At 44.6% G+C, this 22872-nt stretch overlaps 1 protein-coding gene across 1 annotated transcript in view; it reads left to right on the forward strand.

Annotated features, from left to right (window-relative positions):
• The window catches only part of crybg1a (crystallin beta-gamma domain containing 1a), a 44880-nt gene that overhangs the window by 8637 nt on the left and 13371 nt on the right, over positions 1 to 22872 (forward strand). Inside the window, exons 2-5 of the mRNA XM_080012341.1 lie at positions 9316 to 9460; positions 13308 to 14683; positions 15682 to 16754; positions 17461 to 22688. Coding sequence (XP_079868467.1) covers positions 9316 to 9460; positions 13308 to 14683; positions 15682 to 16754; positions 17461 to 22688 — 7822 coding nt within the window. The remainder of the gene's footprint in view (positions 1 to 9315; positions 9461 to 13307; positions 14684 to 15681; positions 16755 to 17460; positions 22689 to 22872) is intronic.

A 22872-nucleotide genomic window follows, 5' to 3' on the forward strand; every position in this document is an offset into this window, starting at 1 on the left:
CTGCTTCCCGGGGCTGTTTGCATCAAACTTATTTTTGAGAACTGTTGGTTCTATTGCAGCACTTACCACTATCACTGATCCTTTTACAAGCTAGACTAACCACTGGAAATTCAGTACACAGTCAAAGGCTGACATTATCTTTGTGGTTATTGGTGGCATTCCCTGCAAGTAAAATGACTGCTGCATCGTGAAAGGGAATTCGGAGGGAATAGAGTCCAGTCCGTACCTGTGGTGCCATATGTGTGTCTCCTACTGTGCCTTCGGTTCAGTCGTTTGCGTAAGTGTTGATCTGTCATCTGCTGCCTCTACCAAACAAAGGGCTTGTGTGATTTGTTGTTTGACCAAGTCATTGATGTCATTCTTGTTTTAAGGTTTAGATAACTGTACGCGTTTTTTCAGCGTAAGGGACGGGGCCCGGGACAACAAGATATCAGCCCTAATCTGACCTAATTACTGACATGTCTGACCTGACAGACATGAGGCAATGGCAATTTTACCCCAAATACTATGACATAGTGAAAGACAACTGATGTAGAGTCCGAGACATAATCGGATCATAATCTGAGACACATGTCAGAGGCTTTAGCTGTTTTTGGAAGTTCAGTTTGGCGAGGTTGACGACGTACCTGTTCTCCCCGATATACTTTGGTCCTCTCCGATCAGCGGTCCCTCCTCCCCAACCGCCCAGCCATGAGTAGCAATCAAGGTCAAACGGAAAGGGTTCAGCTGTCTGGCGGCAGACACACGTCAACTGTTGGTTGTCTTGTCTGACTTGTGTGAATGCAGTCTGAGGGTTGTGAAGTCCAATTGAACTTGTACTTTATGATGAGCTGTGGTATCCTTGTGTGTTACCCAGTTGCCCCGCCACCCAGATTTGGAACATTGGAACACTTTTATGACTCATATGATTATAATGATATCAGATCATTATCACTCAATTATATGATTAAAACTTGGAAACCATTTTTGTCTTAGCAACCAACAGCTGATGCATGTTTGCCGATTTGGCAACCACTTCAAAAGGTTATTCCCGGGCCCTACTACATTCCCTACAATACATTCACACTGAACCCCCGCATACTTTTATAAATTGTCCCTACAAGGGACAAGTAATGCGGTAGCGATCCAAAGAGCAATAAAACTCATACAGTACTGCACATACGTACATACATGCACAATGTCAACAGAAAGATGGTCAACAAAATAAAGAAAAGAAACAGCAAGATGGATAGATAAAAGAAAAGAAAATAAGATTGAGAAAAAAAACTCGGCAATATAAAATGAAACAACATTAAAAAATTGAACTAAAAAAATTTGAAGCAATTGGCAATATAGTAGGGAATTGTGCAAATTTGCACAAAAATATATAAAATCTGTACATATTCTGTGTGTAACGGCAGGAAACAAAAAGGTTATAACAATATATTATACAAATCACAGTAATAGTTCAACACAGCGGCAAGGAGGAAGGAATTAAACAGTTGAATATATAACTGTTGTGAATGCGTTTTGAGTTGTGAAAGGGAGTTCGGTGGAGCATCCATCCCCTGTCTGACTGTTAGCCGCCTTTATGCTCTCAAGCAACGCCATTAAAACCAGGCGAGGGAGCAGTTAACACAAGCACGAGGGACCTAGAGCAAACATGGCCTGGCTTTGGTCCTGAAACAACAGTATAAGCTGTACGCGCACCTAGGACGCGCCTAGGAAAATGAGTCCAGTAAAGTCCCGTCCGCCAACATCAGGTCCTCCCTGTAGGAAAAAAAGCTCCCATTGTTAAAGCAGTTCACTTCCTATTGGAGTTTGTCATTGGAACACAGTAGCTCGAACTTCTCGCCTTCTTTGAGTTTCTTTGTTTTCCCTGTTACTTCTGCTGTTTGAACAGATGGAAAACGAGCCTTTGGTAGAAGAATGCAGGTCGCTCGCGCCCGCCCGCGCTCCGCAGGCGCACTGCTTTTTCAAACATGGAGGTAAAACCAAATACCCGAATCCGAGCCTTGGAGACCAGACCAATCTGTAGCTCGTCTTTTATTTGCTCTGCAGATATGTCTGCCACCCCACACCCCGTTCCAACTGTTTTCCACCCAACCTCGCCGGCGTCAGGCCAATCACAACTGTTTATCTAATATGTTGTGTTTGATACCATGACGATGCAGATGAGCGTCGCTGAGGCATTTTCGTAACCAAACAAACAACCAAAAAATAACTGGACGGTACATTTTCTCTGAAAGAAGAACAAACAACTGCACCTCAAGCTTTTGTTGATAAGAAAGATGCTTTTCCCGTACTTCAGTTATTTGATTTAAGTATTTTACTTTTAGAAAAAACAAAATTACAGATTCACTCACTCAGTGTTACGTCAAACCTTTCGTTGCTCTGATTGGTTGTAGCTCTATCCAATGCTCTGATTGGTTGTAGCTCTATCCAATGCTCTGATTGGTTGTAGCTCTATCCAATGCTCTGATTGGTTGTAGCTCTATCCAATGCTCTGATTGGTTGTACCTCTAGCCCATGCTCTGATTGGTTGTAGGTCTATCCAATGCTCTGATTGGTTGTAGCTTTATCCAATGCTCTGATTGGTTGTAGCTCTAGCCCATGCTCTGATTGGTTGTAGGTCTATCCAATGCTCTGATTGGTTGTAGCTCTATCCAATGCTCTGATTGGTTGGAGCTCTATCCAATGCTCTGATTGGTTGGAGCTCTATCCAATGCTCTGATTGGTTGTAGCTCTATCCTATTAGCTCCAGGGACATTTTTGTCTGCGCCCGTTGGTAACGCCCCTTTGAAATCCAGAAAAATGAGCTGAGAGGTTCCAGACTAATACGCATTTGCGAATTGGTCTGGGGATGTCACCAGTGATGTATTTTCTCCCAACCGCGGGAGAAAAAATCAAAATGCTGATCAAATCAAAGAAACTGAACTTATCAGTGACAGAAGATAAAATAAGATATAACACCATAAGATAAGGTTAAATAGGACTTTATTGATTTAGGTGTTACAAAAAATTTGTACAAAGATAAGTAAGAGACAATGACTGGCTGGCTGCACATTATCCCACTAATTTCTACTTCTACTACTACTAATACTACTACGACAGATTATTGATTTGAAATGATTTATAACTAGTATTACTAGTTTAGAAGCCTCACTGAGGCGACGTGCCAAAATATTGACTTTACAAAATAAACATTTCCCTCCATATGACGAACCTATTTCCTGTCGTTACTGTGAAATTGGACATGTCCACATTCATCTCTTCGAGTCCATTCCATTGTGGTGTCTATGATGTGTCTCAACGTGGCGGCGCTAGCTGGGGTTAGCATTAGCGTGCGGGCGGCGCGAAGCGAGCGACCAAAAAACCGGGCGAGAGAGGCGGTCGCCCGTGACGACCCGTCATTATTAACAAGCAGCGGCCGTCGTTCCAAAATAAGTGACCGCCCATTGACCAATCGGGATCCAGTATTCCACCAAAAAAAAAAAAAAAAAGGTGCAATAAACACAAGTTGACAGGGAGCAGCCCCCGGCTACTGTATGCTCATTTGAGAGCTGAGGAGGAGAGCGGGAGCGACGAAAACAGAGTGCCACTGTTGGGTAGCGACGCGCTCTCCTGATCGCCTTCCAAAGTCAACATGTCCCCTGGATTTCTTCCACTACTTTTTCTTGTTGTGCTTACGTCACTACCAAAGTACGGTGTACTCCATGAACCTCCCCCACCTCCACCAGCCCCCGGGCTGTAACAATGACAGCCGGAGATCCTGGGTCACCGATACGGCCTCTCGGGGCAAGTTGGGGCGCGGGCTGCCTTGAGGCCGAAGGTACGGCGCGAGAAGTGTTTCCGTCGCGTCCGAGCGGCGGAGCCGCGGCGGAGTTTTCCGCCCAGGAAAAAAAGCCTCAGCAGCGGTCCAAGCGTCCGAAAGGCGGAGCAAAGGGGGGGGGAACGAAGGCCGCAGCCTACTGGTCGATCCGAAAACCCACCCAACATCTGGCAAACACCCTTTATTTCTTTTTTTTTTTGTTCCTTCTCTTTTTTTTTTTTTCAGACACTCCCCCGAATGCCCAGTGGCCTTTATAAATAACAGCTGCGTTGGATTTGCAATGCCAGGGCTACACTCGAGCCAGTTCCCATAACACCGCCCACAGCTTCTCAGATCGCGGCGCTAGGTTGGTCAATAAACAACTGCACGCTTTACTATCGCCGGCTGGTGCTCACGACTGGGCCTTATTTATTGAGGCGTTTTGCTAAGTCGGGGTGCGCGAACGCCTCCCCTGCATCATATTTACACATTTTTCTTTTGTTTGTTGTTCTGATAACCCCGAGGGGAATCAGATACGGTGGGAAGACGGAGCGGGAGTGCAGACGGAGACCTTTTGGGTCTGGCTGCGTCCCAGCCTGTTTTATTGAGCCCCCTTCCAGGTTCCTCCTTTGGCAGCTTGAGCTAAAGCTAGTTCCTCGATCGCTCGCCGGGCCAAACGGACCCCCCTTCGCCCCGTCGAGCCCGCGCCCTCCCACGTGGCGTCCGTGGAACGGGCTCACAACCACCAGCAGCCCTCAATGAGTCAATGTTCCTCAACGAGCCCGAGCGGCTGAGTCACTTGTTGACTCCCGTCCATCCCTTGTTTCAGTTTGCTCAGCGGCTACTGGTTGGCCGAGCTTTGTTTCAATAGGTCTATTTGCTTTTTAAAAGACGCGGTGGCGTCTTGATAAAGCCGTTAAAAGGAGGGTTGCTCAACCCTTGGAAGCGCGGACAGTTTCAGAAGGAGTGAGAAGGTTGCAGGAACGGCGGCTTGATCACCCTCCAAATACATTACGACATGCCGACATTTTTGTGTCCGTGTGGGAGATTCCCAATAATAATAATAATAATAATAATAATAATAATAATCAAGACCTTTATGAGCTTTTTTTTGTGCAATATTATCCCATCGTTGACATGAAGTTGATTACGGCCTGAACTTTTCCATCCGTCACTGGCGGCGCTGATCGACGTTGCCAAAGACGGGCCGAACCCAAATAGGCCAAAACAAAGGATCAGATAAGGAATTTTTTAATGGTAATAAGCCAACTCTTAACTTTGCTCAGCGGTTCATTGTTCAACTCAGTCACACCTTCCACTTTGCTCGATGACTTTGGCAAAAAAAAAAAAAAGAGGCATTTTTCACCTCGGACAGGGCCATTCAACCTCCTTGGCGTGTCAGAGTGGTTCTTTTTGTTTTGCTGTTGAGCCCTTTCTCACATTGGTTCCTTCTGGCATTCATTCCTTCTGCCTTGTGTGCCTGGTAAACAGCCGCTTTTTGACTTATTACATCATATGAACAATTTGACACCATTTGTATATTTCGGTGCATGTAAGAAAATGCAGACCATAACAAACTGCAGTGAAAACAACATGGCCTGCTGGCATCATGCCAGAGGAATAGGAATAATGTCAAACAACACTGACGGCTGTGACAGGCGGCTGGAACGTTCCACATTGAACCGCATCTGTTACGGTAAATAATACTTATCAGTCCGTCTGAGTTCGTATTTATCACAATTGGACACTGTGGTGTAGGTTGCTTCCAAGCAGTTGCCTATAGCTTGGAGCTTGGCGTGACCAGGCCTGAAGGAAATGACAGTTACGGCAGAATTGAGACCATTACGGTTTCCGCACTTTACGTCCACCGCCCCTCTCGACGGTAACCCTCCAGCAGGTAATTGCGGCGGATGAGGGGGTGGGGTCAAAGCCAGGGTCTGCAGGCGACGCTGCCACTCCTGCGGACCCCACCGCGACCGAGCAGAACCCGGACGCTGATTGTTTGTTTTCTTTTTTTATGTCCGTGCTTTGGCCCCCCGAGCCTCTTGTTTCCAGTTAACACAAGAGAAAGAGCCGTCTCCCTCCCCGGACCCCTATGTGAGACGCCCACAGGAATCATTCCCTGCTTCATTTCAATCAGGTCCCCTTGTTTTCTACCTGGAGACAGGTTTGGCTCCGGCTGAGTTTGAGCCGGATGGATGGAGTAAAAACCCTCCTTGGGCAGTATTTCGGGAACGTCTCCCGTTGTCATGGAGTATCGGAGACATGCAAACAGTAATCATCTCCGTCTAAATCAGAGAAGAAATCGTGCGCGTGTCACCGCAGTTCTTTCGCGAGTTGCTCAACGGCTGAAACAACAGAAGCGGAAGGAGCCTTGAGACGAGTCTGAGCTGGTTTTGTCGGAGAGGTGCGTGGATCTCACCCAGAATGTCCCATCGCCCGGGTGGAGGAATCCCAATTTTTTGGGTGATTGAGCTGATGGCCCGCAGCGCTTTGAGGACTGCCGACGCCCCGACACCTCTCGGTGCAGTCCGAAGGTTAACGCTCGGGTCAAAGGTCCCGTTTTCTTAACCTTTAAATCCACGGGTTCGCTCTGTTTCCCCTCGCTCAGCTTTTTTACTCACGGCGCGCGGCCTCCGAGCCAAAAGTGTGGGGCGGGGGACGTCTTGAGTTATACTTTCGAATATTTCAGAATTTTCTGAATTCATTACACGAGTTTCCCAACATCTTTTCTGCCATGGCTCACTTTTTTACAATGAAATAATCCCCCGGCACACCACTATCCTGGTAACCACTCAAAACGTCCCAAACACATGTAACTGTGCTTATTAATATGGCCTAGTTAGTACTAGTGATGCATGACTCGCGAACGATTCGCTCGTAGCGAACCACTCTTTTAAATGACTCAGTAGTCGGGCGCCACTCCGACAAAACAGTGGGCGAGGGAGTGAATCTTTAATTCATAATATAATATAATAATAATTAACTAAAATAATTAACCGGTCCACGCCACGCATTTAACCGACCGAAGCAAACGAACGAAGAGTCGGCAACGTCGAACGACTCGCTTTACTGAGTGGCTCTTCAAGAACCTCACCTCACGAAAAAGCCGACCCTTTCGTCGCAAGAATAGTCGATACGTTCAGAGTGAAACTATTCCGTCCGGAACTGATGAATTAGAGGAATTAGTGCAGCGCTGCATTTTTGATCTTGCACCACAATAGCTCATTTGAGTGGTTTCTTTATTTTTTAAGTGAAAGATTTGAAAGATTTGAAACATTTTCACGTCGCGCCTGTGGACAACACTGCACTAGTCTTGTAAGGTGTGTGCAGTATATGTGCACACCTTTTAACCCTTTGTTCCCCTTTGCCGAAACGAGTTTCGCAGAGTGCAAAGAAAGCATTTTCTTAAATCATATTTAAGAAACAGGTTCTGTAAAGATGTAACAGTAGATATAGATTTATGTGAACCTATGTGGATATAACTGAAGTGAGTGACGTCCACGTCGGTCTTTATAAGCTGATGTTAATTCAAGTTTCTTCTGTCTGCTTTGTAGATAGTTTAATTTTTCAATAACAACCGGAAGCAGAAAGTGAGGGGTCATGTAGTCGCCATCCCTCAGCCCAACCCTGCGTCATAAAGAATGTAAACACTTGTCTCTCAACGTGACACTCCTTGTTTCATTTTCCAAGCGCCGCATCTGTCGGAACGGAAGGAAGGTTTTCCGACCCTGTCGATGGATGTGACCACGGGGATAACGTGTGTCTGCCAACACCCCCACATCCCGCGTATCACCCCATTTGTACATGCCTTTTGTATTCCCTCTGTGAGGGAGGAGTAATGGCTGCAAACCCCTCTCGTTTTTTATGCCGTGCACCTGGATGCACAGGATGTTTCACGTATATTTTTTTGAAATATTACTGAAACATATATATTTTTTTTTAATGATTTCTATTGCTGTATTTCTATATTTGAACGAGTTAGTAAATCACCGTATTAACTGTTATTTATAAAATTATAATATAATAAAATATCAATATTTAGACTTTATTTATTTTTATTATTATTATTATTATTTGGATTATTTAAAAATGGCAGTGTCCGGTGCGTGACGTACTTGTGGCGCGACGTCATGACGTCGCCATGTGGCAGCGTACCCCACGCAGGCAGCGTCGCAGCCGCCGCGGCAGCAGCGGCGTGCCGACGCCCCCTGGTGGCTCGGACAGGGAGGTACAAAGGCTCGTGTTCTCTTTTTAGGATTGTAGGGTATAATAGAGAATAAGGAAAAATAAATGTCGTCTAAAAAAGAAAAAATAATAATATGTATACATATATATAATATAAAAAACAACAACGAATAATATGTGGATGTATACTGTAGATATAGAAGGTTCCCTTGGCTTGTGGCGGCAGAGTGAATCTGACCTTTGACCTTTTATCAGACAGAGGCGTGAGTGGAATCACAGAAGCATGTCCTGCACCAAAGCTGGACCTGGTCTGTCGTTTCCTCATACCTGCGCGTCGGAAGACTGATCTCCATCTGCCTCGAACCGTGCGGCGCGAAAAATGTGTAGAATTGGAAACATGTGGAGAATCGAACTCCGCCAAACGAATCCTGTGAGCTGCTACGTGCACTATAGCGTAACAACACTGTAATAACTGAGTAATAACATCATAACAATTTAGACCTCGTTATCCATGCTCGTACTGCATACCTGTGTGTACATCCTGTGCAGAAATATCCCATCTATACTCACATTTCAATAGCGTAACGTGTACTTACTGCGTACTGACGAGATACATACTTGGCTCACTGGTTAGCACGGTGCTGCTACTAGTTAGGGTGGTGCTACTCCATGTTAATATGTGTAAATAGATGTGTACATATGTGTTGTTTCTTATCTAATTGTAGTTGTGTGTCAGTTTTGTGCTGCTGTGCATTAATACAGTATTATCTTATGTTATTTATATTTATATGTATATTTTATACCCATAGCCATACTAGCAGCCGTACTGACACTCTCTGTCATTCTTTTTTATTCAATTTATCCTGTGCATAGAATTTAGCATATATTGTATATCCTGCATGTTTTAGTATATTTTATTTTTATTTGTATATTCTTTATTTTTAAGACTGTTTAGACTACTTTTAGAGGTTTCTATGCTAATTGTCAGTACAAGGACAAACACATTCCTTGTATATGACAATGTGCTTGTGTCCGAATATACTGGTTTCCGGTTCAGATTCAATTTCCATGGTAAGGTCGGGGAAAAGTAACCCTCTTTCCTCTCACTCCTTCTCTCACATGCACTCTTCCTTCCTCTCTCTCTCTCTCCCTCCCTCTTTCTCTTTCTCTCTCCCTTCCTCTTTCTCTCTGCCTCCCTCTCCCTCTCTCTCTCTCTCTCTCTCTCTCCTTTTCTATCTCTTCTGCTCTCTTTCTCTTTCTCTCTCCCTTCCTCTTTCTCTCTGCTTCCCTCTCTCTCTCTCTCTCTCTCTCTCTCTCTCTCTCTCTCTCTCGACCAGGAGCTTCGACCAGATGAGTGTGTCCACAGAGTGCAGCTTCCGGACAGAGTCAGACGTGTGGGACCCGGGAGCCGAGTGCAACTCCATGTCCAGCTACGACATGAATGACCCCCACAGCCCCCGCTCGCCCTCCCGGTTCTCCAAGGTATTACCATAACCATAAACACATTTGTACATATATATATATATATATATATGTGTGTGTCTGTTACATTCTGTACCATTTGTTGTGTTGGGATCGAGTATTGGTTTCCTCCGTTGCTGTCGACATTTTTAACACAATCCACCGGATGATCTAAGATCCCTGAAGCGAGTCAGGGCTACTTTTGCTTTTGCACCGGGAGATGATATATGGATGTAATATTGATATAACGATATGAGATTTGGGTGATATCGCGACATGGTTAAAGGTTGTCGTTAAGGCTGCGTTACTGCATACATCTTCATACACTGTTCTGGCTGTTTAAATCGACGCCTCTACCTGCTTGGTCATAACGTTCCCCATTACAATTATACCCATGTTTCTTGTGCGTAAATGTCTCTCCAAAGCACCAATAGTCATCCCCGAAAGTTGAGTTAGTTATCAATTTTGAGGTATTTGTCCAAAAATATCATGCTATTTTATTTTGTCAATATCGCCCAGCTCTGATCTGTGCAATTGGCTACTTATGAAGTAGGTTTTACACAAATTGGTACAACATAGGAGAATGGCGCTACTATCATCCTATACAACCAAAGCCGTAAAGGAGATTATGTCATTGATTAGGATCAAAACACAAGTATCACGTTTGGAAGCTTAATGACTACAGATAGAGCACATCATTTTTGTAACTCAGCTGAATTTACATTTACAGTTGACGTTTACATTCATTAATTTACTTGCTGTTTTCCAAAGCGACTTACATGAGAGGCTAGAAACAACCAAAGCGTACATCGAACCACTGGAGCAACCTTGAACTTAAGTGCATGAGCACATGTTTCTAAATTCAACCAGATACAAGTGCAAGATGCTAGAAGGAATCTGAACAAAATAGATTTCCAATTGTTATGAAAAAAAAAGTTTTTTAATGTTAGTGCAATGAGCTAAGTACTCACGTTGATAGTGGGACAACTTATAACTAGTCAACATCAGCAATAACAAGAATAGTTAGTCATAGCCAGGAGTTTGACGTTGTCTGACTGCTGTCATCGGAGACTAACCCGGGTCAGATCTGTTTGTGAGATGGGGGAAGTCCCTGCGTTGTGTTTTAAAGCATTACTGTATGTGACCCTCCTCCTCCCGCCAGGTTGTCACGGGTGTTTCTTTTCCTGCTCCACTTCTGCATTCCGAGACGCCTTCTCACCTCCATGCCTCACAAATCAAAGTTGTCTACATTATTTAGTCGCTTGATTAGTTACCACGGTTCCTTATCTTTTTCTATTTACTTTCCCTCCCTGGATGTAATTACCTGCTACTTATCTACTATGTACATATGTTGGATATTGTATTCAGTATTAAGTGGTAACATAGCAGCTCCCTGTTTAGACGAGGTTCCCCAGGGGTCTGTACTAGTACCCCCAATCGTTCTACCATTTTTTAAATTGAAGATTGTCCCCCTCTTGCTTTAAAGTCCCACTGCACACTCCCAGTGCCGTCTCTCCTTTCCAATTCATTCTCATTGGAGCATCTTTCAACTTTTTTTGAACAATTTCAAGCACATTAGGAATGCTTTACTTTCAATGATTATCATACAAGGATTAATGTTATTTGGGATTATTCTTCTTGTTTCTTGTTTCATTTTATTCTTATTTGTTAATTTTTTAGGTTTATTCTATATTATTCTTACTCTCATGCAGATTTTTATTAGTTACGATTTGCATTATTTTTATTGTTTATCGTTAATTTTTAGGTTTATTTATATTCTTAAAAGTACATTTTGGGGTTTATTGTATATTTCAATTTTTTCTCTTTTTGGTTTATTTTTATGATTATTGCCTATTGCCATTTTTTCAAAATGTTGCTAATTTTTCATGTATTGCATATTGTTATTTTTTTCCATTTTTATTATATTATTTTATCATTATTGCCTTTGCTCATTGCAATATTGTGTTTCTGATGTGAGCTGCTGTAACAACAGTCATGTCTGCCTGCCAGGGACAGCAGTGCCCACTGATACACACTAATCTGTGTTAGGATTCAGGAAAGGTCAAATATTTGAGGGAGCAATTTAGTACTACTTAGGGTAGGGTGGGGTCGCATGTACCATATATAGGATGATAATTAGGGATAATCGGCCATCGGGATCTAAATAAATAAATATCTCTTGGCAGTTTCTGTGCTTCTAGACTCGTCAAACCTGCTGCACTCCAGCTGATTCACTCGTTACATATTTGGAAAAAGTAATGTCATTTCTGGACTCTTTCATTGACTTACAATACATAAAAAGGTTTATTTAACCTTGTTTTGCAGAGTTTGTACTATATAGGGAGTTAGGGACGTGTATGTATGTGTCAGAGTTTGTGGGGTGAACCACAGCAGTGTAGTACGTTACCTCCTCCTAGTGGCAAAGTCAACTGTAAACAACTATTCGGGGGGATATTTTCAAATGATAAAGGTATTCCAGAGGCCCCCACGCAATGAATCAAGACACTTTTGAGGTTAGGCAGGTGTGACCGTGCCCCTTTCGGACCAAGTTTGTCCTCGAGAGGGGGTTTTTTGCATTTCTGTTCTATTTAAAAATGAACTGGAAAACCCAGCCCCGAGCCATGTGTCTTAATCATTTGTTTACTCAGCGGAACATATGCAACTGTTGAGAAACAAGGCAACGGTGAGGCTGTTTTGCAACAAGATGTTATGGGTATTGGGGTGAAAAAAAAATATTTTGGAAGAAGGCAGAATGTAGTGAAAACGTCAAAATTGGGTCTGGATGCGTGGTGTGTAGTATTTAAGTTGCCAGACGTACAATCCAATACAATCAACGTAGCCACGCTTATCTTATGGACGTCGGTGGCACTTTGTCCGATGTCACTATACATTGTGAACCTGCAATGACTCATTTTTTATATACGACACAAACCACAACTCTGGAGGCTCCGTGAGCGATTAACGTCCCTGTTGACTTTGTTTTCCTTTAGAATGAGGAAGGGCGCGGCAGTCGTCGGGCCCCTCCACGCCCAGACCTATCGCTGGGCCGTCTGCTTCTCACTCAGAGTGTTTACCATGTGACACTCCCTCGCTCCTCTCCCTTTTCACACAGTAGCTCTGATGCAAATGGATCGTGCCCTCAAGACACGGAGCCGCTTGGCACCCACACCACAGCCACTTCACAGATGGATCAGAGCGGGACTCCACGTCGATTTTAAGGGAGAAGAAGGACTGCTTACTTCAAGCACGGGACACCTTTATGATCAACTTTGTCAGCAGGACGATCCTTATCTAGTTTGAAGGGCCGTCGAGAAGAGATAAACGTTAACTTCTTCCACCTGCCGAGGAAACTTTGGAAAGACGTGTAGCTCGACAACCTTAACCCTAACCCTAAACATAACTCTAATTCAGTGAGTCAATATGGTAGGTTGTGCTGGTTTTTGTTTATGTGATGGTGCATTTTGTCTACAGACAGGACTTTCTTTCTTCTTTGTTTCTTCTCGAATTCCCTATTCCCTCGTTACTCGTGACATTTAGTGCTGGCCAATCTCCCGGTCTGACTCTGGAATGTGGTCAACTTTGATTTTGTAGAAGTTGATTTTGGAAAGCGTTCATGTCAGGTGTTTTACTGTCCATACAGTATGTTTGTTCACTTCGTCTCGCTCTTGTGTTTGTCTGGCAAACTGAAAGTAAAATTGCCCTTGTTATATGTGGCGCTCTTACATGAAGTCCAGTCTTCTGATTTGAAGGGGTAACGGCCCAGTAGCGTTTGTGTTTGTCTGGAGTTTGTGTATCAAAAAACAACGCATGCACCGTCTTCTCTCTTCGCCCTGAATATTGATTTGTTTTTGCCTCCATCTTTTTCCAGAACTCGGAGGAGAAGAAGGGGATGTTCGACCGCATCAGCAGCTTCTTCAACTCCCGCAGGAAGAGGAGCCAGAGCAGGCAGCTCTCAGATGCCGAATACGACGGATCCCAGTCCGGCGGAAGCACGCCCGCCTCCCCCTTGTCCCCATGCTCCCCCCGGGCTCTGGGAGAGGACGATGGGCTGAAGACCCCCACGCCCTCCCGGAGGGAGGAACTGGTGGCCGGCAGCCTGGCGTCTCTGGCTGATGAATGTCAGCTTCCGTTCGCCGACAGCGACAGCAGCAGCCGAGGCAGCGTGATGGAGGTGCAGGTATGCCGGGTGAGGACGGATGATGGGGACGGGGATTCCGGGAATGCAACTCCCACCATTGTCGACCTTCCCACCTCCTCGTCTCCGATGCCCGGCTTTACGGAATCCATAGTGGAAGAGGTGAGCAAGAGGCTGAAGCTCCACCTAGAGGAAACCAACCAGACGAATGAGAAGGATCCTGGCCAGAACGTTGCAGAGTCCCAGGCGAAGCTGCGGACGTTTGACGTTTCGCTGTCTAAGACGACCAAGCCTCCAAAGTCCCCTAACCTGACCTGTATAAGACTGGAATCCAAAAAGGCCGCCGTGAACGAAGGAGGAGGTGGGACCCCTGCCTCTCTAGAGGCAGGACCTTCGGGCCCGAGCTCGCCGTCTTCATCCGCCTCAGATTCCATCCGGCGATCGGACGCAGATGAAGACACCCCAGCAGACACCTCAGACGCCTCAGCCTCCAGGGAGAAGAAGGGTTTGAAATCCATCGTCATCCCCTCTGGTGAAACCGCAGCCTCTGTGCACTGTAATGCATCCGGGGGAGAGCAAGAGTCCGGGAGCACTTCCCCCGTGCAGCTTTACAAAGCCATATGGATGGAAACAGACCTGGCAGAGGGGGAGAGGGAGGGGGAGAGTGAGAGGGACAGAAGAATAGAAAGCGAGGAGGTCTTCAGAGCGGACTCCCCTCCCGTGCTGGCCATACCTGCCACAGTCATTCCCGTGGACGACTCGTTTGCTCAAGGCGCTCCAGACAGCCCCTCCACCCCCTCTACCCCCTCGGTGTTGGGTGGCAGGTCGCCAGACTCGGCCGTTTCCCCGACTGCCAGCTCGGGGGAGTTGCAAACAAATCCCTGTGTTGGCACAGGTTCCAGAAAAACCTCCTTTCAGGAGGACAAGGGCGCAGAAGCGAAACACATAACACGCAGGACCGTTAATCTGTCTCCGGCGGGGAGGGTACACGCCAAAAAAGTGAACGTGAGCCCACAGGCGAGTTCGGAGGTGGGGGAGAAACAGCCACAGAAGGGCAAGGAAAACACAGAGTTGATTTCGAAGAAGTTTGAGGAGACAGAGGTGAAACTGTGAGTAGGACTTTTATTTGGTCATTATTTCTGTGGAAATTCCGTAACGATCACTTTGATCCTGGGAGAGAGAGAGAGAAGGAGCAAGGGAGACAGAGAGCGAGAGAGAGAGAAAGACTGAGTGTAACCTGAGCTCTTAGTTCCCATGTCCCTTTGTGGGAGAGCAGAACAATACAAGAAGTTCCTTCGATAGTTGGAACTGTGCACGGTCACTGAAATATTCAACCAGGTGCAGATAATCCTCCAGTATTGATCAGTGCTGTTTGAATTATATTTTGAAATATATCAGTTACACAATGATAGTGATTTCATTTCAGCCATTTTTTGCTGTGTTTACCCTTAGTGTCCTTTTTACGACACAACTTTAGTGAGTCAAGTCAGAACTTGACTGGCGACTGCTGCCTGCACACTGTTTGTTCAAAGGGTTTATCAGACTCAACACTACACTATACACTAGGGTTGCCGCGGTTATCGGTGTTAGCCGGTGTTCGGGCATACAGCGATTACATTACTTGCCCACCGCCCCCACCGTCGTTTCGCCTCTTTGTGCTTGTGTGCGCACAGCGTTCGCAGCACCGTCTGCTTATCACGGAAGAGGAGGCGAGAGAAGGCTATAGGAGACCTTCGATCAGGTATAGATTGGGACCTGTCTCCCTCCATCCGTACTTAGCGCCTCCCCCACCCTTGTAAAATGTCCGGTGTTGTCAAAAGCTTTGTTGTGTTTTCGTTTTTGTGTTTCCTGTCACACGTCATTTCAGTGTCAGAAAGTTAATGAATAATTACTCTGCTGCGTTGGCAATATTTTTAGTAGTGGTGGCAGGTTGATGTTTATCTCAAGGTGACTCTTGTTTCTTATTCAAGAACTTCACGCCAGTTTATACCATCTAAAAATGAGTTGAGGGTTAAAAAAGAGTTACGTTTATCACTGAATTATTTGAATGACTTTCAAAAGCTAAAACATGTTTTTTCTATTTCCCTTGCTCTCTATTTCTGATTAGACAAACAAGGCTCAAAAACACAGACAAAGAACTTGACGAAGCGAAGGCGGAGACTATCACCAACAGGGATGACATTGCAGGCATAAAGGCTCGTACCAAAGAGATCTTACGAAAGACAGACTGCGAGGCTTCCAACCTTGATGAAGACTCTCCGACCTCAGACATGCCTGGCGACACACCGAAGTCCCCAGCTGGGCGGACAGGGGTCCGAGCCCATGGGACCGTCCAGTCCACTCCTACCAAACGAGGCGCAAAGACAGGAAGGGAGGGTAAACCGGCCACAAGTCCAACCGAAACACTGGGGGCCAAGCTCAAAATGGTCTTGGCCAAGGGCAAGGGTTCCATAGAGGGCAGAAAAGCGGAAGTGCTGTCATCAAACGAATATAAAGAGGAGAAAACAGTTTCAACGTCAACCAAAGCTAAAGACAATTCTGTACCTGCGAGTAGCACCAGCTCAAAGTCTAGAATACCTAAAAAGTCAACAGGTGATGTTAGACCGAGATCCCCGTTAACTGCAGATAAAAGCCCAGTAGCCAATGATCCCGGCTCCGTAGTGAGCCCCACCTCGCAGAAAACACTTACACCAAAAGAATCTCCATTTAAATACCCGACGGCTGCGAGTAAAGATGTCACGAAGTCGAGTTTAGAGGGGGACAAGGTAGCTCAGTCTGGGGAGGTTTCCCCAACGAAAGCACCTAGAACAATGAAAAAGCTTGCCAAAGAAAAGGTTGTTCAGGACCAACGTTCTGTGAAACTGGTCAATGGACTGGAGAAAAGCCACGAGGAGAAGAGTATTGATAAAGCCCAAACAAGTGACAAAGATAAGCAGGATGTTAAAAAACAGGGACAGGTACAGTCTGGTATTTCCTCAACGTCCAAGAGCCGGTTGCCCGTTTCATCGCCCGCAAGAAATAGGAACGACGGAGCTCTTCAAAGCTGTGGCACCAATAATAAAAACATTACTGTTGGTGAAACTGAATCTGGGGGCAACAGTGTGTTGCTATGTCTACCGAAACCTGAGGATAAGGTCACTGCTGAGAAACAATCTCCGAACCATGACAGTTTGGAGGAAGGTAAGAAGTTTAAGGAATGTATCGTTAAAATATAATCCTCAAGGAAAATACATTTTGTTACAATTTTACACTTTTAATGTTCAGTCGACTGAACATTAAAAGTTGTTTCAAAAATCAAGTCTAGTCTTGTCCATGTCACAAATGCTGGCAATCTTTGTAGGGCTTTGTAGTATGACTTTAATAAGTCTCAAATAAAATGTTATTTTTTTCCAATGGTAATACCTAATTAATGAAGACAATATATGCTTTAAAATACATAGCTTTGAGCAAATCATTTTTAACAAAAAAGAAATTAGGCTGAAGAGATGAACTACTGTAAATTGATTGGAAGTAGTGATTTTTTTTATTTTTTTGTCAAAAAGCACATTTTTTTCTATAAACGATAGCATAAATGTATTGAACTTTGATACCAGCACTAATCTTTAGAGACCTAGATTACATTTTCAAACAGGTTTGACATACAGTACATTTGGTTTCATTTTGTAGTTAATGACTTCTTTTGCAAGCTCAAATGTAAAAGGTTGGACAAACTTTCTGAGAGTTTCCTGTCTTTGTCTCTCGATAACATCATGAGTATGTACATTTTCCTGTGGTCTCCAGCAGAGAGGCAAGATGTAAATGATATCTCTAGCTGAAGTGTAGTGAATCCAATTCATTCAAAGTACATTTTTTGTCTGTTTTATTAAACATGTTTTCCTGTCAACAGGAAATAAACTACCTACAACCCCGTCTGACCAGATTTCCAATAGCAGAATAAGCCACAAGGAGAACACAGCCAGCGCACATCCCTCTCAACCTCCAACCAAGGAAGAGAAACCTGTCTCGATGAAACTTGGTAAACAGAGTGAAATCCCATCAATCACCAACAAACAAAACCTAAAAAGTCCACTAAAGGATTCAGTGGAACCCTTGTCATCCACAAGCAAGCTTCCGTTGCGACGCCAGAAAAGCCCCACAAAAATCCAGGCAAAATCCCAAAGAACTCAAGAAACCGCCACTGGGAATATAACCGGAGACCCGTCAGATACGAAAGAACAATATGAATCTCATCTTGAGGAGAATAATCAAAATGTCAGCGCTATCAAAGCCTCTGAGAATATAGCTGCTAATGGGCAAGATCATATGAAGGACAGTACCAATAATGACCAATTATTATCTCCCTCTGAATCTAAGTGTATGCAAAAAGATAAATTACCGATTATTTGCTCTTCAGTTGACGAACATTCCTCTATAATAGGTGAAGTGACAGGTAGACTTGGGACAAAGATAGACAAAAAGCCAGACAAAGAGCAAATAGATTCAGCAAACAGCATAGCCAATAGTGATTATCCAGTTTTTACAACAAGTTCTCAGGTAGAAGCAACAATGTTTGTGGGCCCTATACCTGAAACTGTGCCCTGCATTGGAACTGTTCAGGAGCAACTAACAGGCACTGAAGTGAAGGAAGCCCCAATGCATAACCAGGAACAAGAGCCTGTAGCCAAAGCTCAAGCTGAAACCAAAGAGTCCGGGTCTGAAAATGTACCGCAAATCCAAGACAGCCCCGGCCCAATCCAGCAGGAACATCAAATCGCCTTACAACCACAATCCTCTCAAGTCCAACAAAACGACGCACCCATATCAGAAACATCTCAGCCATTGAGCAACGTAAACCTGGATTCGATGAAGGATACAGGCCTTTCTGAGCCTACTTTTGTGTCAGGCCAGGACAAAATACCAGCCGAGGAAGGTGCAATATACATATTCATTAAACCCGAGGCGATTGACACTAAACACTGTGACATCAACACCAAAGTGAAGGAGGGAAGTGTTGCTTGTAAAGATGATATCCTGATACCAACAGATGAGCTTGTATCAAAAGCAGAGATAATCAGCGAAACAATCTTGCCTGATTTGTCTGTAGATAACAGAGAGTCCAATATAAAGGAATCGACTGTAATCTCACCCAAAGGGGTTTCAAATAATCTGATCAAGGAGGAACTGTCAACAATGATTAGGACAGTTGAAAAAACTGATGAATTTTCTAAAATACAAACCAACGATGCAACGCCTGAAAATGATAGATTGCCGACATTAGCCACACACTCAACGGAAGACATTGAGGTACAATCCCCAAGCAAAGATCAGATTGGCGGGAATCCGGTAAAGACATTGGATTTGCAAACAGAGGCTGTGATTGTTGGGAAACCCGCAGAGAATGCGGAGATCCGTCTAGACAAAGAGTCTCTCTCACACACACATAATTCGAGGGTGGAAAACCGACCACAAAACAAAGTCGCGGAACAAAATGAAAAGCTGAATGAGATTTCGGAGAAAAGCTCAGAGACCAGTCGCGAACAGGACCTCGAGGCCAAAGCAGTTGAAGACAGAGTCGTGAAAGAGATTACCCCACCAAAGAAATGCTTTGATACGTTACCAGAGGCAGAGCGTGACTCAGAGCAGAAACCACAGAAGGAGAGCTCAAATACTCCAGAGCGGGAGAGGAAAGAGTCAGACCACGTTGAACAATCTGGTGTGTCGCCTGAAACTGGAGTCTCCGTGTCAAATACAAAACAGGAGTCCGAGGCCTTCATCAAAGATAACGCAGAGAGGGAAGATAAACCTATAAAAGAGCGAGAAAATCAGCCGACCTCAATCATAATAAACTCTCAACAGGAATACAAACCAATTCCAATACAGGATAAACAAAAGAAGGACAGGAGTGAAGAGCCAGAAGCCAAAAACACTGACGTTTTAAAGGAGAGTTCTCAGGAGAATTTGCCACAGGAACTGGAAGCTACAATCCCTAGTGATCAAAATGGGGAAAATGGAATAACTTCGGAGGAAAAAAGAATAGAGACAGAAACCACTGAAAAGGCATTTTCAGGCGTTACTATTCAAAATCGGGAATGTGAAATCACCGAAGATAAGGACAACAGTGGAGGTGAGCAGATACCGCAAGACGATCTGCAGATGAAGCCGTCAGTTGTACGAGTTAAAGAGGAATCAGGACATATCACGATGAAAGAGGAAAAGGTGAATGAAAAGGGTGGAAAACGAGAGGAGACGCACAACGTCGTTTTCAAGGATGGCCCCGTCTCAACGCAAGAACCAGAAGCTGTTAACGCCAATGCACAGGAGGATGCATGTTGGACACCTTCAAAGCAGGAGATTAAAGAGACAGAACACGTAGCAAAATTGAGTTTAGTTGCTGAAAATGCAGTTGGTATAATCAGTATAGGACAGGAATCTATGACCACCGAAGATACTGTAGAGGGTAAAGATGAACAAATGGAGCTAGCGGATCAGCAGAAAAAAACATGCACAACAAACACTAACCAGGAATCTATACCTACTTTAATTAAGGATGAAAGGGTGAAAGACACTCGTGAACCAACTCAGGACAAACAAAATAAAGTTCTAAATGAAAGCGCAGCTCCAAAGTTGGAACAGAAGGCCCTGAACGCTGATGTTGTAAAGGATGAATTTGGAAAAGCTCCAGAGCAGAAGGAGATTGCACAACACGTTGACAAATCTAGTTCCATTAATGAAAAGACAGTCAGTGTGATTTGTTCAAAACAGGAGTCCCGGACCACCAAAGACACTGTAGAAGGCAAAGATGAACAAATGGCGCGAGAAGATCAGCAGTCAAAGACATCCACCACAAACACTAACCAGGAATCTATACCTACTTTAATTAAGGACGAAAGGGTGGAAGACACTCGTGAACCAACTGTGGACAAACAAAAAGAAGTTTTAAATGAAAGCCCAGCTCCAAAGATGGACTCACCGCAAGAACAGAAGGCCCTGAACGCTGACGTCATAAAAGATAAACGTGGAAAAGCTCCAGAGCAGAAGGAGATTGCACAACACGTTGACAAATCTCGTTCCATAACCGAGAAGACAGTCAGCGTGATTTGTTCAAAACAGGAGACTAAGACCACCAAAGATAATGTAGAGAGGGAAGGTCAAGAAGTGGATCTGAAACAAGAAGCTGGAATTATTTTAAATCAAGGCGAAAAGGCCATAGATGCTGTTGAGAAACAAAATGATTGCACCAAAGTATGTTTAAAAGAGGGTGTCGTTTCAAAGACGGATACAACCCAAGCTTCAAAATCTGTAGACACTGTTGCTCTGGAGGAAAAAGATGAGTCATCAACAGAAACTTTGGTCGGTGTGACCGCAATGAACAACACTGATGCTAAACTTGGTCCCAAGCAGGTTCCCGAGCCCATAATTATTCAAATTCAAGATCAGAAGATCACAAAACCAGCGAAACCTCCTCATCCATCAACCAAAGCCAATGTTCCAAGATCTGACTCAAGACCAGAGCCAGCAGAGACAAATAAGCCTCAGGAGGAGAGGAAAGGCACAGAGCTGGGAGAAAATAGGAGTTCTGTCACTGGACATGCAGTCACTATAACCACTGCAAAACAAGAACCAAACATTGCATCTAACAAATCTGTCTTATTCGAGGTTCAAAAAGAAGTAGATCAGTTGAATGAACCAAAGACGGACATTAAACGCGAACAGAAGCTCATTTCCACAAAACATGACGAAATGAAGGACAAAGTGGAAAAGCAAGAGGACCAACCCGGGGTTTCAAAGGAGAACTCAATGCCCAAGACAGACACGATGCGCAAACAAGCTGTGATGGATGTTAAGACTCAGAAGAGGGATGAAGGTTACATCAAAGGGACATCATCTCATAAGTCACCAACAGAGGCCATTGCCACGCAGACAGAATCAAAAGAAGTTCCAAAAACTCAAACAAACAAGAAATCTGAGCAAGCACTGTTCCCAAGTGATCCAACAAAGCCTTTAGAGACGACCCCTCGTGGAGAAGTGTCTCCCTCTGCTCCAAGGACTCCTCCTTGCAAACCTCAGCAGATGCAAGAGTCTCCCTCTAGCTGGTTAGATGTAGAACATGTCTCAAAACGTGATCTAAAGAAGGAAATCAAAAGAAGGCTAGATGCCACAGCCAGTGAAGACAAAACACTGGAGCCGGACGATTTGGACGATTTAATCAGGAGTATCAAGGAGGGGGTTGTCCCTTTCTCGAAACCTCCAAAGAAACACAGACATGACAAAGCCACATCTCGACATTGTGCTATGCCGGTCATCAAGGAAAATCATTTTGAGAAAGCACTAGACTTATCAGAGTTCAAGTTTGGCTTGGGAAAAAAAGAAAATGAACTTTGGGACATTTCACCTGCTATGGTGATGAAGCAAAATGCCAGTGATAGGGAGGGAAAGAAACAAGGAAAACCAGCTGAAAGAGAAGAGAGCTTCATCTTCAAAGCCATGCAGAGACCATCCAGAGAGAGAAGGAAATTGTTTGGTGAGGTGGAGGAAAAAGAGTCGGTCAAAGAGGACGGAAAAGTTGAATCGGGCGAGGATCAAGAGCAAAAGAGCGCAGAGGATTCTGGGATGTTGAAGTCACGGTTAGGAAGGATGTCTATCCTCTCAAGCCTGCTGAGCTCCCCCAAGTCTTCCAGGAAGGCCAAGGAGGAAACAGCATCTGCCTCAAATAGGTCGGCCCTGTCAGGCCGGCAAAAGGACCTCCCTTCCCCTGGCAACCAGGGAGTATTTTCGTCATCTCCACCCGAAGGAGCAACAGCAGGCACAACAGGCATAAATCAGTGCCTGCCGGCGGCGGGTGTTTGTAAAGGTGCAGCCAATGACTCACCCATCAGCCCCTCCTCGCCTCATCTTCCCTCATTCTCAGAGATAAAGCTGCCGGAGCACCTAGAGAAATACCTCAAAAAGGAAAAAAGCATATCGGCGGTCTCACAAGGCTCCACACAGACTGTTAACCCCAAAGAAAATCCCAAAAGGAATACTACTATGGACCTCAGCCCGACTGCAAGGCTACCTGAAGTGGATGCTGGCCTGAAGAGCCCTGTAAGACAAACTCTCCGCTCTCAAAATGGACTTTGTCCTGTTAAAACAAAGGTAAGAATTTGACTATTTTTGAAATGTAAGTAACACCTTTATCTATTTGTTCAGTTATTGGTTGCCTAACTTTTACATTTCTAATTTCCCTATAACTGCGCATAGAAAGGAAATGACTTCCCTTTCAGTGCTTACTGCTGACACACTCATGATTCATTCTCACAAGAGAATGAGTTTTGACCTG

The sequence above is a fragment of the Zeus faber genome (assembly GCF_960531495.2).
Source record: "Zeus faber genome assembly, chromosome: 13".
Taxonomy (NCBI): Eukaryota; Metazoa; Chordata; class Actinopteri; order Zeiformes; family Zeidae; genus Zeus; species Zeus faber.